Source organism: Atractosteus spatula, chromosome 2 (genome assembly GCF_055471065.1).
Source record: "Atractosteus spatula isolate fAtrSpa1 chromosome 2, fAtrSpa1.hap1, whole genome shotgun sequence".
In the NCBI taxonomy this organism is placed as follows: domain Eukaryota; kingdom Metazoa; phylum Chordata; class Actinopteri; order Semionotiformes; family Lepisosteidae; genus Atractosteus; species Atractosteus spatula.
Window position 1 is genome coordinate 23,926,723 of NC_142707.1, and position 14,027 is coordinate 23,940,749.

Sequence of the window (14,027 nt, forward strand, 5' to 3'; positions counted from 1 at the left end):
TGAATGGACTGTATATATTTTACTCAGACTACATAAGACTGTATATAATTTACTAAGACAGTCATCACAAACTGACAGTAATAATTACTCTTAGTTTGACATGAATTAGAAAAGGAGGTTTTCTTGAAATCACTAAGTCAATTGAGCACAAAATTGCTGACATGGAGAGCACCCATTTAGACAGCAGGACATTGAACTGTGGCAATTTCAAGGAAGTACCTTGTTCAAGGGAACACAAATTGTTTACCTCTGGATATGAGCCCACAATCTTGCATTTGTGTGTTCACAACACTAACCACTACTCCACAATGATATCCCAAGTGTTAAGTACATACAGATTTCCTGAATGTGTTATTAGAATCTAGGTCATGTTGATTGACAAAACGCACAGCTTCTGTCCCCTGACGGACAGAATATTTGATAGCATTATCTTCCCGACTGCCTACCTATACAGAAGAGAATCCTTGGGGACTAGTCAAATAGCCTTCAGTTATGCAGGGTTTTGTCCAGCAGGAGAAAAGGGTAACATTTATGAAACGGGAAGTGTAATTGAGGCTTCTGAGTCATGTTTATGGCATCGTTGTAACTAGCTATGGTGTGCTTTTTGTAATTTCTTTGGCAATCCTATTTTTAAACATCAAAAGCAGTTTGGTAACAGGGCTTCTATATGCATAAATGATATTAAATGAATATAGAATGATAAAAGAAACTGTAAAATCTTTTGAATTTCACATATAGTAGTAAAAATGTAATACTGGAAAATATAAAAAAAATAATCTTTCAGAATAATAAAAGTCAATATATAAATGTATAATAAATAGTCAAGTATAAGCATACTTTAATGAAGAGAGAGCAGTCTTTCAGCAACAATTCCATACTAAGATGTGTAACATTTGTTAATAGTGTTGATTCCCCTGCTATTTTGTTCTGTAAAAATGTTTGTACAGTACAAACAGTACAGTACAGTGGTTTATTCTACACTGCAGTAGTAACAGTCTTTTGTTGGTTATACATTTTCTTCATTGTTCCTGTATATTTGGTTGCATATTGAGAACAATCAAGTTAGAGCAAGAAGAAGGACATTAATGTAAATGCAGACTGGATCCAGAGAATATTCACCATGCACTGTGACACAAGACAGTTTCTGAAGGGAAAGAAAGCTGTACTGGAATTTGTGATAACCACTGAAGGCTTAATTATTCTTTCACAATGTTGGTATGATGTGCACAGCAATTATGTATTATCCTGATTTTGAGTTAAATTGTCTGGTATCAGATGATCACAATTTTGAGATTCTAATGAATTTTATATTCTAATGAATACATTTCATTCAATAAAATAAATTCTAATGAATACAATTATTCAAATGTAACAAACCATTAATGCAAAATTAATGGAGATAAAAAGTACATTTAAAATTGTAAACAATAGTTCTTGGCATTTTGTATGAAATCAACATACATTTTGATTTTCCCCTTTTATAAAAAGGAGCAGCATAATAAGCATATCAACAAGCTGAATTTAGCCCCAAGTTAAATAGGAAAATGGTGATTGTGTATGCTGTCGTGTAACTATGGAAGAACAGCTACGGAAAAGAAACATTGAACTGTCCTAAAAGAAAACACAATAATCTTAAAGAAGATGGTCTTTCATCTTCTTTCAGCAACCCAGCTCTAAGACAAAGATGACTGTTTGTGTTTTCATTTTTCAGGTGTTCAAATAAATGTGTGACAGTGCCCTGTTGCTGAACACTCTACCCCTATCTCTGGACCGTTCTTTGAGTGCCGAATTAAACCAAGGCCTTATTGCATGCATTCTACTTAATTTCCTTAAGTTGCAATATATAAAAAACTGTATATGATTATACAGTGGAATGGTTTAAAAATATTTAGAATCCCCAAAGGTATTGAGAAAGTCAGCCATGTGGCCATCTACTGAATTAGTAGTGAAACATGAACCAGGAGGCACAATTGGAAACTACAGCGAAACGTACATAAACTGTGATCAGAAGGTGCTGCTTTTACACAAAAGATTGTGGATGTCTGGAACAAGCTGCCCAGCTATGGCTTCTTTCAAGGAAAGCAGTCCAGGCTTTTGGGGTGAGAGCCAGGGTCATGTCACTAGATCATTTGAGAAGTTTTGCCCAGGATAGGATGGGATAAGTTGGCCAGTTCTTTCTTAGTTCTGGGCAAATGCAGGGGCGCCTTTAGGTGCAGAACATCTGGCAGGTGGTTCAAAAGTGGGTGAATTACAGGAGCCTGTGTACTATTTTTCATTTTCTCTGGTGAAATACATGAAAAGCACACAGTCAACAAAGTCATATTTGGGGGATTTTACCAAAAAATATCTGCCCTTTTTTTTTAAAAAAAAAGGCTGGGCAGAGTCCTCAGATCAATGTTACTAAGAATGAAAGAAATCATGTGGGCTGAATGATCTGTCTTAAGCATTTTTCCCAATTAAAATGTCAGTTTTTAACACTGTAAGCAAATTTAAGAACACAAGAAAGGTTATAAAAGAGAAGTTATATTTGCAATATTATAACATGGGATATACATTCTCATTTCTAACCTTTCTCATGTTCTAAAATTATGTCCAGGGTTTAAGACCGGGGGGAAATTGAGGAAAATGCTTACTGTATGAGCATGCTTTTGTTTGGCAATGGTAGCTCATGAAGTCTCCTTCCCCCCTTTACAGAGGTGTCTCCAGCTGGAGCCATACAATGAGGTGTGCCAGTACATGAAAGGGCTAAGTCATGTTGCCATGGGACAGTTTTATGAAGGGATCAAAGCACAGACAAAAGTCATGTTAAATGACCCCTTACTGGGCCAGAAGGCAAGCTCTGAATATCTGAAAGTCAAATACCTCAGAGGTGAGTAGAAGTGCACCTTACAGGAACACAGCTAAGACAATCCACCGTCCTTTGCACTTTGATTGTATTCAGATTTTACTGTGTCACACTGGGTATTTCAAGCTTAGTACCGTGAACTGAAAGATTAGGGAACAACTATATTGATGATAATTATTGATTAATAGTTATTGTTTTAATAATCATTGTACTCTGTAATTAATACATGAGATCTATTTTTAAAGAACATAAAATAAAGCAATAAATAAAAAATAATTTATTGTGTTAGTTTGTTGGTGACACTGGGGTTATTCAAATCTTTATGTACAGTAGCTTACCTTCAGCTTTGTGTTTCTGTAATAGTGCCCAACAAAAGTGAAACATCCTCTCTCACTCCTATCCTATAAATCAATTTTATTTCTCTGCTTTTCTTCACCAGGTTCACTAGTTGTGAACATTGCTTTTCATTTAGATAACTGGCACAAAAACATAGTTATTTAAACAAGGGTGCTTTCAAAAGAAATATACAGTACTTTAAGAAGCATGCAATTCACAGAGCACAGACCGATGCTGTGACATTGCTGTGCTTGGGTAGCAGTTGGCAAAGGTGTAAATACACCAGAAATCTGCAAAGAGAAACCACAAATGGCAAGCAAGGGTCTAGTGTATTCCAAAGGTGCTAAGTCTAAATACATTCTGATGAAAACATGTAGCCCTGTGAAGCCTGATATGCCATCCAGAACTTAAGACACAAATGCAATTAGGAATGAGTTCTAGTGCTGCTTTCATCTGCTGTTAGCATTAACCAGTGTTTCTTATTGTTTCCTTTTTTAAGAATACTCTCGCTATTTACATGCACATCTTGACATTCCTGTGGCAGAGTACAATGTTGATCAGGATCTTCCTGGAAATTTCAAGAACCACTGGGCAAAAAATCTGCCTTTCCTCATAGAGGATTATGAGGAGCAGCCTGGCCTGCAACCACATATTAAGTGAGTTGTCATGGTTCCTCTTCAAGCCCAGTCCTTCAGATCCAGCCCTGAGAAATGCAATGCACAACGTTCTTACAGATCACTGTAATTAAAACTTGCTTGGAAAACTGTTTAAGAGTATATAGTTGGGTTGAACTAAAATTTCAGATGGCAACAAATATCCAAAGATGCTCTTGTCAACTTGACTCACAAATTTTAAAATTCAGTGTGTGCAACTGCCTATTTCTCTTCTTTCGGAAAATCCTTTGTTGAAACGTAAAGAATCTGTTTTATTCCAGTTTCCATAGCATTCCATTTATTCCATTCATTTTGAATTATTTGAGGCATTTGTTTTTTTTACTAATTTTACTTTTTCCTTTGTTTGTTGAGCTTCACATCACTTAACAATTTATAAGCAACTAGTAAATAAATGCTAATATGAAATATTACAAATTGCAGCACAACACAATATGCTGAGCTATAATGTGGACACTTTTTTGTGAATGAAGGGGACTTCCATACTAGGTTTCAGATTGTGACTTTGAAATACAGTGCGATTTTTTCATATGTGAGCCTCATCTGGTTAAAAAACAATCTCTCTGTTCTTCTCCTTGTTGAAGGGATGTTCTACCTCAAAACTTTGAAAGTTATACCTCTGAAGTTCAGAAACTCATTTGCACTGCAGATCACCTTGGTGCCCTTATGCAGTACAACACACCAGGATTTCTTCCTAACCACAGGATGCATAGAGGTAGGCAGTCAGAGTGTAAAACAAATCAAGAGCTGACTAACTGTTTGCATGAATGTCACCAATGGGAGTGTAATTGTGTCGATTTTTTTGACTGAATGGCTAGTTTTCCATTCTGTTACCTACTTTCTCCAAACTAGGGTAGTTTGATTTCAGTTGTTGATTGTGACATTACAGTCTTACAAATAACCTGACGTTAGCCATAGAAGGCTTATTTATGTTTAGAAATACAGGCTGTGGTTCTGACAAAACTATACTATTGGAAGCAGTTACTCACTGTGGGTTCTGTTTTTGTTAATGGTGATATTTTCTGAAAGTCATGTTTTTAGGTAACCTTGAATTACTGCAGGTTTCCTTGTATATAGGGATCTGCCACATTTTAGTATCAGTAGCAGAGATAGTTAGAACAATAATAGTAATTTTGGAGCACTTCCCCTAATGGAGCATAGTTCTGAAAGGGCCAATCACAAGTTATTTGTCAGAAGTGCGGGCAAACCATATTACTACTATAATATTTAATTTAAATACCAAGTTAAGTTTCAAAATGTGTTCTATCTCCCATATAATGCCTATATGAAATTTTAACAGAAGCAAAATGCAATTTCTGACCACTAAGCAACCATCATCAGCCTGAATGTTACCTCATTGAATGGTATAATAGGATAATTCAATTGTATTTAGTGACATTGCTACATATCTTTTTTTTAATGTGAAAAGTCAAAAATGAACAAGGACAGATTTCTATTTTAGCAAATTCTGAGGACATTTAAAAGCTGAGAGAGGACCATACAAATATCTGTGGTTCTGCTTTTTATATCTTTGTCTGTTTTAAATTAAATGATTCTAATTGAATTTAAGTTAGCCAGCCCCTTTCCAGCTCTGGGAAAGACTTTTGAATGACCTTCTATTTGTGTCATGAATTATTGCATTCAGAAACCAGAGAAAGGATGTCCAGAAAGAAAACAGACCCTCACTGTTCTTTCATATCTTGTGGTTTAATATAGCATTCTAGAACCGTAATGTAGCATTGATTGCTGAAAAAATCAAAGTGAACTAGATCAGCAAACCTAAGATTAAATTATCTGATGCAGTCAGTCTTGTTCAATATCCATAAGTCTCCCTGTCTCTCTTCTTGTCTGCTGAGCCTTTAAAGATTTGGTTCATTCAAGCTGTCATCATTTGAAGTGTGGAATGAGCCTGTGTTCAGTACATTTTATTACATGATTACTGTGGTTCTCAGTGTGGTTAAAACTAGGACATTATACAACTTCAAGATTACTCTGTTTAAGTAAAATATAATGACCCCATATATTTGAACTTTTTCCTTAGCATTTCTTTTGATTTACTGGTTCATGTGTAAACCATGTTATACCACAGTGAAAGTTCCTTATAACCCTGTACATCTTGCTTGTGTAAAAAAGGTAAGGTGAAGAGGTTAGAACTGAAGGAAACTGTAGCAAAACTGAAGTTAAACCTTAGTAAATGTTTGAAAATGCAGTGATACATTTTCAGTAGTAACTTTTTTGCAGGGGAGGCTGAACAGGGAAATAAGATCCTGACTGCAGAGCAATTGGATTGCTTCAGGTTACATGAACAGTAAACTTCAGTTCAGCATGTTTTGTAGATCCCGTTAGACAACAAGGAGATCAGAAATATCCAATGGCTACAATGGCATATTACAGGAACAGGCACACTCTTATTGTAGGTATAGCTACAAGCTGGTCTGAAATCAGAATCAGGTCCGCAGATTAAAAGGAAAACCCTTTTTGCCTTTCAAAGTGGAAACAAAACGCTTCAAGGTCTGAAGTTTGTTTTACAAAAATGTAAAATTTACTATACTTCCTCTGTCCTTAGCCATGGGACTTGCAACTTTAGAAGTAATGCAGGCTATGCAGCGCACTTGGAGCAACTCTAAAGTCCGAGTTAATGGCAAAACAAGACAGATGCAGTGGAGGGACATGTTTGACATTGCGGTAAAGTGGAGAAGGTAAGCTTTTAAAAGACACACATCTCATTCATAACATCATTGTTCACTGTAATGTGTTGGATTACAAAACAAAAGTGCATTATATTAAACTAACAGCTTTTCCAAGTATCAGGACTCTAAAGTTTCCTGTACATGTCTATGAGAGGGAATTATACAAAGGAAAATACAGTACTGTATCTCAGTTTTTTATGGTTTTAAAAAAGCCTCACAGGGTAATATTTGAATAATTCTATAGCCCATCCATTCATTTTTTAACATCTTTATCCAATTCAGAGTCACGCGGTCTATCCTGGCAAGTAATGGGCATAATGCAGGATCCACCCTGGATATAGGATACAGTCCATCAGAGGGCACACAGACACACACACTGACACCAGGGCCAGTTTTCACAGAAGCCAATCAATCTACCAGTTTCTTAGTACTGTGGGAGGAAACCGAACACGGGGAGAACATACAAACTCCAGAGAGATAGCAGTCTGGGAATTAAACCCAGGGCTCCAGTGCTGCGAGGCAGCAATGCTAACTTCTGTGCCACCATGCTGCCCGTTTCTGTATTCCTATGTTTTAATGTCCAAAGTATAGATGACAATGAGACATTTTTTGGGTGTAATGAAACTAAGACAAATTGTGTCCATTTACACTTTTCATAGATGTTTTTAACAAAAAAATAAATATTTCCCCTTTTAAAACATGGAGTTCACAAACAATGTCATTATGAGCCTCGGCCAAGGTGCAGGGCCTCTTGGCTGTTTTCGTCATATTTTGCTGTTCTCTGAAGGTTACAACCCCCCAGAACCCAAATGACTCTTCTGCATTTCAGTGTTGGAGGTCACCAGGGCTAATGGACTGAACTTCTCTTTGATCATCATATTTCTCTGTGATCTTAGGTTGTATTTTTTTTTAACTATTTTTGTCTTGCAGGATCGCAGATCCAGACCAACCAGTTCTATGGCTGGATCAAATGCCGGCTCGAAGTCTGAGTCGAGGCTTTAACAACCATATCAACCTTATCAGGTAACATCAGTGTGTTTCTCATTAACTTGCTAAAGAAAATGATGATGCTACCTATCCTTTTTAGCACAGTATCAAGCAGTATGAAATGCATGTTCTTGATTTCAAAGAATCTACCACTCTGCCGTCTCAAATTCTGCCGTTCGGTACACAGTTGCTTCGAGTTACATAAGCTGTAGGAAGTATCTTTCAAAAACGTTTCTTGCTTTAAAAATGGGGATCAGAGATCTGCATTTGTTCCTTCAGCAGCTGAAGAGGCATCCATAACATACTGGAGAAGTTTATGATATTACTGCTGTAAGATGATAGTGACTGCATTTTTCATTCTAGAGATAATGATTATTTACTAGTCTTATTTTAAGAATAGTTCTATGTGAAGCTAAGCCCAGTAATAAACTATAATTGCTAATCAGTGCAACTCTGCACAGGAATCTGGAGTTTTAACCATAGTGTGTTGCTTCATTTGCTTAATTGAAGTGCTAACTAAACGGTTAAAAGGTTAAATGTTTATAAATAAAAACAATTATTCTCAATAATGCCATTTTTTTATTTCCTAGGGGTCAGATCATAAACATTCGGTACTTGGCATACTTTGACAGCATACTTAACTTCATTAAAGACAGAATACTGGTTTACCACGGGTGAGTCACTCATTTGCAGTTCTTAAATGACTGACTTTTTCTTACTTTTGGGAGTCAGCCTGAGGTTTCTGTGGGTTTCAGTTCATTTTTGTGTCCTTGGTCACAGAACCATTTCGATATTTAAAGTGTGAAGAAAATTATTTCTGAAGTTTACAAAAAATACAAAAATACTTAAACATAATTAAAAGGTCCTGCCATTATGCTGTAATGATATAATCATGCCATTAAGGCAGGGTGACATTCATCTCTTCGTTCCAGCCTATGGCCTTGTCCACAGTACATACAGTAGTTTAACTCTTGTTAAACTGGTTTAAGACCACTTCATAATTACTTTTTGAATCCAAAAAGCATAATACCATTCACAAAAAGTGTTCTCTCACATCTTTGTAATTAAGAACATAAATGTTTATTGCAACTTCAGTTTATCACCTGCTTTTCCAAACTCAAGTGATAAGCTGTTGAGGAAGACATTTTTGATTATGATAGCATATTCTTTTAATCATATTGCACCACTTTCAATAACCGCTTATCCAATTCGGGTTCACTGTAATGCAGAGCCAGTCACAGGAAGCACTGGGCAGGTACACCATCAATGGTACATTAGTCCAGTGAAGGGCACACACAGACTCAAACACGCATTCATCAGGGCTAATCTTCCCACAAGCCAGTTAACCCACCAGCATATCTTTGGACTATTGGATGAAACCAAAGCACCTGGAGGAAACCCATGCAAACATACAACTCCATGCAGCTTATTAGCACCCCAGGAACTGAACCCAGATCACCAATGCCACAAGGCAACAATGCTAACCACTGTGCCACCGTAATACTTTTAATGACAATTTTTTAAATTATTTTTTATGTCCTTCTCAGAACATATAACTCACGAGGGCTTGTAGACGTTAGACAGGCACTGGAGAATGTAAATAAAGTGGAAGACCTTCTCCCCATTATGAAGGTAACACAAATGATTCTGATCAATGTGAATTTAAGATTGCTAAATGACAAGTTTGGTCTCTACTCACCCCATCTAAGCTGTTTTAATAACGGTCAAAGTTATCATAATAGGAGATAATAGTGAAGGCTTTGTGTGAATTGTTGAGCCTGTAATATTTTCAAACTTTTTATTTTATGTGACTTTTGCATTTCTTAGCTTTTTTGCATGTCATCTTCAGGATTTGTTATTCTGGAAAATGCTGATTTATATTTTAATTTTATGAAATTGGATGTTTCTTTTGTTTTCATGAATGTTTGTTTTCTTATTGTCCATATGAAGCAGTTTAACAGTAAAACCAGAGATGGGTTTACAGTGAACTCCAAGGTACCCAGTTTAAAAGATTCTGGGAAAGAATATGATGGCTTCACCATTACAATTACTGGAGACAGGTACAGTCCAGGGACTCTTGAGTTCCTTTGTTTCTTAACTCTTTCTGTCTTCCTCCCCTCTGTGTATGAAATTAATCAAATGTTTAGTTTGAAAAGTCGTGTTGGTCTATAGTTCAGAGTTGGCTTGTTTAAATCTAAGATATATTATTAGCACTTTTTGACCAGAAGCTCCTGGTGGGGGTTGTGCAAAACGGAATAAGCACCACCAGCATTAAATAGTTTCAGCTTTCAATGACTGTGAGCTTGCAGGTTAATCAATGAGTCCTACTGTACTATATGTGAAGTCCTCTGTCTGGTATCTATTTATCTAATGCATCATACTAGTTTTTGACATATCAATTTGGAAAAACTAGAAGACATTAATGCCAAAATATTTCTTGAGGAAACTGGACTATTTTTATATTTATCAAGATAAAGCCTGCCAATCACTTTCCCACCATTACTATTCATTTAGCTGTTGTCCACCTTTTCAGTGGCAGATGGTGAATGTATGAAGTAGTTAAGATCACATTGAACAGGTGAGCTTGACTGGTAACTTGTGAGGGTGTAGCTAGCAGGTCATCAAAATCTTGTTGAATTGGGGATGAACAAGTCTAAAAAATGTATCTTAATTAAAGAATGGATGAAAGTGAACGCTGAGTGCTGGGGTTTCCTGTTGAACTGGAATAAACCTACATTTACGATGATTACAAATTATTAAAAGCTGCTCAAAGAACAAACATTTTTAATTCCACACAACCAATGTGAAATTGTTACACACGTTATAAAACATCTTGTAATCTCATGTTTGGAAGAGCCTAGATATTTTTATATTTATGTTTTATTAAAGGTTTTCAGAATACTGTTTAAAAATAGTTGTATTATCTGCTTAAAGTTGGGAATTGAATATGTTTTTCACATGTCATTTTGCTTGTAATTGTACAAAAATGCAACAAAAAAAAAGCAAGAAAATTCCCCTGTGAGGTTCAGTCACTTTGTCAGTCACTCTTTCCATGGAGTTAACATTATTTTGTTGTTTTTTTTGTCATTTTAAAAAATTTGTCTAGAGGCATCTGCGTATATACAGTAAATAGAGATTAGTATCATTTAACGTTGTGAGTCATCTGCTTTGTATGATGCACAACAATTACCTGAAAAAGAGCAGATGTAAACAAATTGAGTTAGCAGGGCATGTTATTATATGACCATTTTATTATTTTTTGTTCACTAAGATGATTAGGCATTGACAAATGTCCTGAAGCTACTGTATATGTGGAAAACTTGAATATCAGATAGGTTTAAAAGTAGAGGATTATACCTGAGATTTTATAGATGTTACAAGTTTGTCATACAAAACCCGGTGACATGAAATGTTTCCATGGATTTGTATAGTCTTTAAATAATCTTGTCCTTTTACTGTTAGGAGAAATGTGTTCTGTTTAGTGCTTTAAGGAAAATTGACTGGTGCTATATCTTTTTTTCCTGTCTTTGTAATCAGAGTGGGAAACATGCTGTTTTCTGTGGAGACGCAAACGACAGAAGACCGCACACAGCAGTATCAGTCCGAGATCGAATCACTTTATAAGGATCTCACTGCCAAAGGGAAAGCACTGATGCTGTCTACCGAGCTTGGGGTATTTTGCTTTTATTCTTCATTTTTTAAATAGCTGAGATGTTTTGAAGAGGTTTTTTAATGTAGCTCAGTCACTGAATTTTACCTTCAATTGTGACAAATCTGTGATTTCAACTTCATGATTGCAGATGCTACCGCATGCCAATCATGCAGTCTAATATGCAGTTTAATCATTGCAATGACAGGCCTAAGGTGGTTGGTACAGATGAGGTGGTCTCACATCATGGTGTTACCACTGTGTCTGAATAATCCAATAACTCTAGTCAGGGTTACAGGTCTTCCACTGCACCAAGTTGTGTTAGTGCGTGTAGTTGTTGTGTGGAAACAATCCCTCAGTTGTTGCCTCGTCGATACAGTCGGTTAGCTGGGTCTGTGTCTGGGTAAATTACAGGCATGTCCTGTCATTTGGCAGAGCTCCTGAAGCTAGATGAATAGATCAGGGAAGCTCTGGCCACTTGGTGCTGACATTGAATGAAACTGTTGGACCCTCATACATAACCTTTGTACATGCCAGCTCATAAACACCCGTTTCTTACAAAAATGCATGTTTTCTCTTTTTTCTAATTTAAAAGGATGAGATAACAAAGTTATAACATTTGTGTAGAGTAGTTTTATGGATACATCTTATGATTATAGCACAAATTATCATCCTCACTTCCTTAATGCTCAGATAAAAAATATTTATGAAGTACAGTGCCCTTGTGTTAGTCCTTTAGAACGTTTAGAAGCGCATACAATAATGTCATTTTAGGAAGAAGGGCAGACTTTTTTACACTGGTAATGCATCTTCTTATAGGTGAACATGTAAGTTTATCTCTTTAACTCGAATTGTCTGTTTTCTTTTTCCAGGATGCAGATGCTGTTTGCAATTTAATCCTTTCTCTGGTTTACTACTTCTATAATTTAATGCCTCTCTCCCGTGGTTCAAGGTATGTATACATTATACAAACCTTTTTTTGGTTTAATTTAATTGTCTAAGTATATCACTAAGGATTTTCTCTGTGTTGCATCAAAGGCTTCTTTATTGGTTTGGATAGACGTCAAATGTGTATCATTTAAATGCAGCTGTGTTTAACAGATCTTTCTCATCTGATTGTTCTGGGCAGTGTGGTAGCGTACTCTGTTTTAATGGGTGCACTGATGGCCAGTGGGAAGGAAGTCGTTGGGAAAATTCCAAAAGGAAAGGTACAAAATCCAACTTTAAAGCAGTAAAGTACTGTCTTAGGAGTATAAAAGTTGTTTATATAGTATGGTTGGAAATGTTGCTGGGACATGAGGCTCCTCCCAATTCCAGGAGGATGTTTTGCCTTTAGCCATGATTCAACAAGGCTTGAACAAACACTCTTTGTCAAGCCAGTCTTATTACTAATAAGGCAGGGAAACCTGAGTTAGGTCACTGTTTATAAACTTCTTTTAGTTTGTCCATAGTACCATATTTATGCTTTTAAGTAAAGTGTTGTAGAGTCTGTAATGTCCACAGAGTGAAAACCACAAGAGGTGAAATGATGGTGTAAAACTGGCATCTTCCTGCTTACTGTAGCTCCTGCCAAATGTGTCTCAACAATCACCATCACCCCTTTCAAACTGAGGTCACCTCTTTTATAGGCAATTAGGCCTATCCAACATTTTTATACAGTACATGACCTAAAACATTCTGGGATAATATTTCCTTAATTAACTCATGAGCAACATCTGTGTGGAAGCCCTTGCTTTCAATTTGCTTGGTGTCCCTCATTTACTGAGGAGTTTCCATTTTTCTGTCCACTACCTGTACATATCCGTTCTGTGTATGCTTTAGTAAATACTGTATGTGTGTGTTCGTAAGCATATGTGTAAGTTAATTAAAACAGTTATTCATTTATGAAGTGCAATTGTACTGATTAAATAAGTCTAACTCATATTTATACCTTTTATACGCTACTTTGTGTTTATTAGCACATATTTATTCTAGTAAGTGACAGTTAATTGACAGTAAGTGTTGTAGTTAATTGCTGTAACTGGATTCCAATATTTCTACAACTCTACTGACATTTCTGTAAGTGTCAGTGTCTTATGTATTGTTTTTTGTTCCAGCTGGTAGATTTTGAAGCGATGACCGCACCAAGTCCTGAGAGCTTCAGCAAAGTAGCAAAGAGCTGGATGAACTTAAAGAGGTTAGAGTGGGAATCTCTGTCCAAGTATAAACTACAAAGGAGGAAGAAGAGGTTAATCCCACAACGTGAAGTAAAAATAAAAGAGAAAAAAATAACTGATTTAGTTATGGATCCATTTTCACCCAAATAAAGTCAAAATGTTTTTTCTTTTTTCTTTCATGGTGGATTTAACCTCTTCTTGCTCCTTGTATTAAGGCAAGGGGATCCTGTGAAATTGGTCCAGTACATAATTACTTATAATAATTAACAATAAATATGTGTAGCTGTGGTCTGAAATGTTCTGAGCCTAATGTTGAAAAAACAGCAGAAGATCCTTTGTAAATAGATCCAACAATATCACAAGCCATCATTTTCATTCTAAAGGCATAACAAACATGTTGACATGATGCATAATATAATTTTGGAATTTTCAGTTCCTCTTTTGTTGTACTCTTTCTGTATAAAGGCCTCTACCTTTCAAACCACCCTTGCATGTGTGTGTACTGTATGTTGACATTTTCGAGTACCATTGATTAGGCATGATTATATCTAGACTGTACGTTTAGATTACTTTAATAATATTAAAGTACATGATGTTTAAGAAAGTAACTGTATGCAAATTCACCAATGCTCATTAATCCAGAGCAAATTTCTTCTGTTCTTAAGATGTGTTATGATTTCTTCCTTGCCTTTA

The 14,027-nt window shown here is 36.0% G+C and overlaps 1 protein-coding gene across 1 annotated transcript in view; it reads left to right on the forward strand.

The window, feature by feature from the left end:
- ttc13 (tetratricopeptide repeat domain 13) overlaps window positions 1-14,027 on the forward strand; it is a 31,579-nt gene that overhangs the window by 14,638 nt on the left and 2,914 nt on the right. The window contains exons 11-22 of the mRNA XM_088909514.1: window positions 2,695-2,869; window positions 3,681-3,837; window positions 4,437-4,567; window positions 6,419-6,551; window positions 7,473-7,565; window positions 8,120-8,203; window positions 9,077-9,161; window positions 9,480-9,589; window positions 11,067-11,202; window positions 12,051-12,130; window positions 12,308-12,386; window positions 13,275-13,354. Of these exons, the coding sequence (XP_088765640.1) occupies window positions 2,695-2,869; window positions 3,681-3,837; window positions 4,437-4,567; window positions 6,419-6,551; window positions 7,473-7,565; window positions 8,120-8,203; window positions 9,077-9,161; window positions 9,480-9,589; window positions 11,067-11,202; window positions 12,051-12,130; window positions 12,308-12,386; window positions 13,275-13,354 (1,343 nt within the window). The remainder of the gene's footprint in view (window positions 1-2,694; window positions 2,870-3,680; window positions 3,838-4,436; window positions 4,568-6,418; window positions 6,552-7,472; window positions 7,566-8,119; window positions 8,204-9,076; window positions 9,162-9,479; window positions 9,590-11,066; window positions 11,203-12,050; window positions 12,131-12,307; window positions 12,387-13,274; window positions 13,355-14,027) is intronic.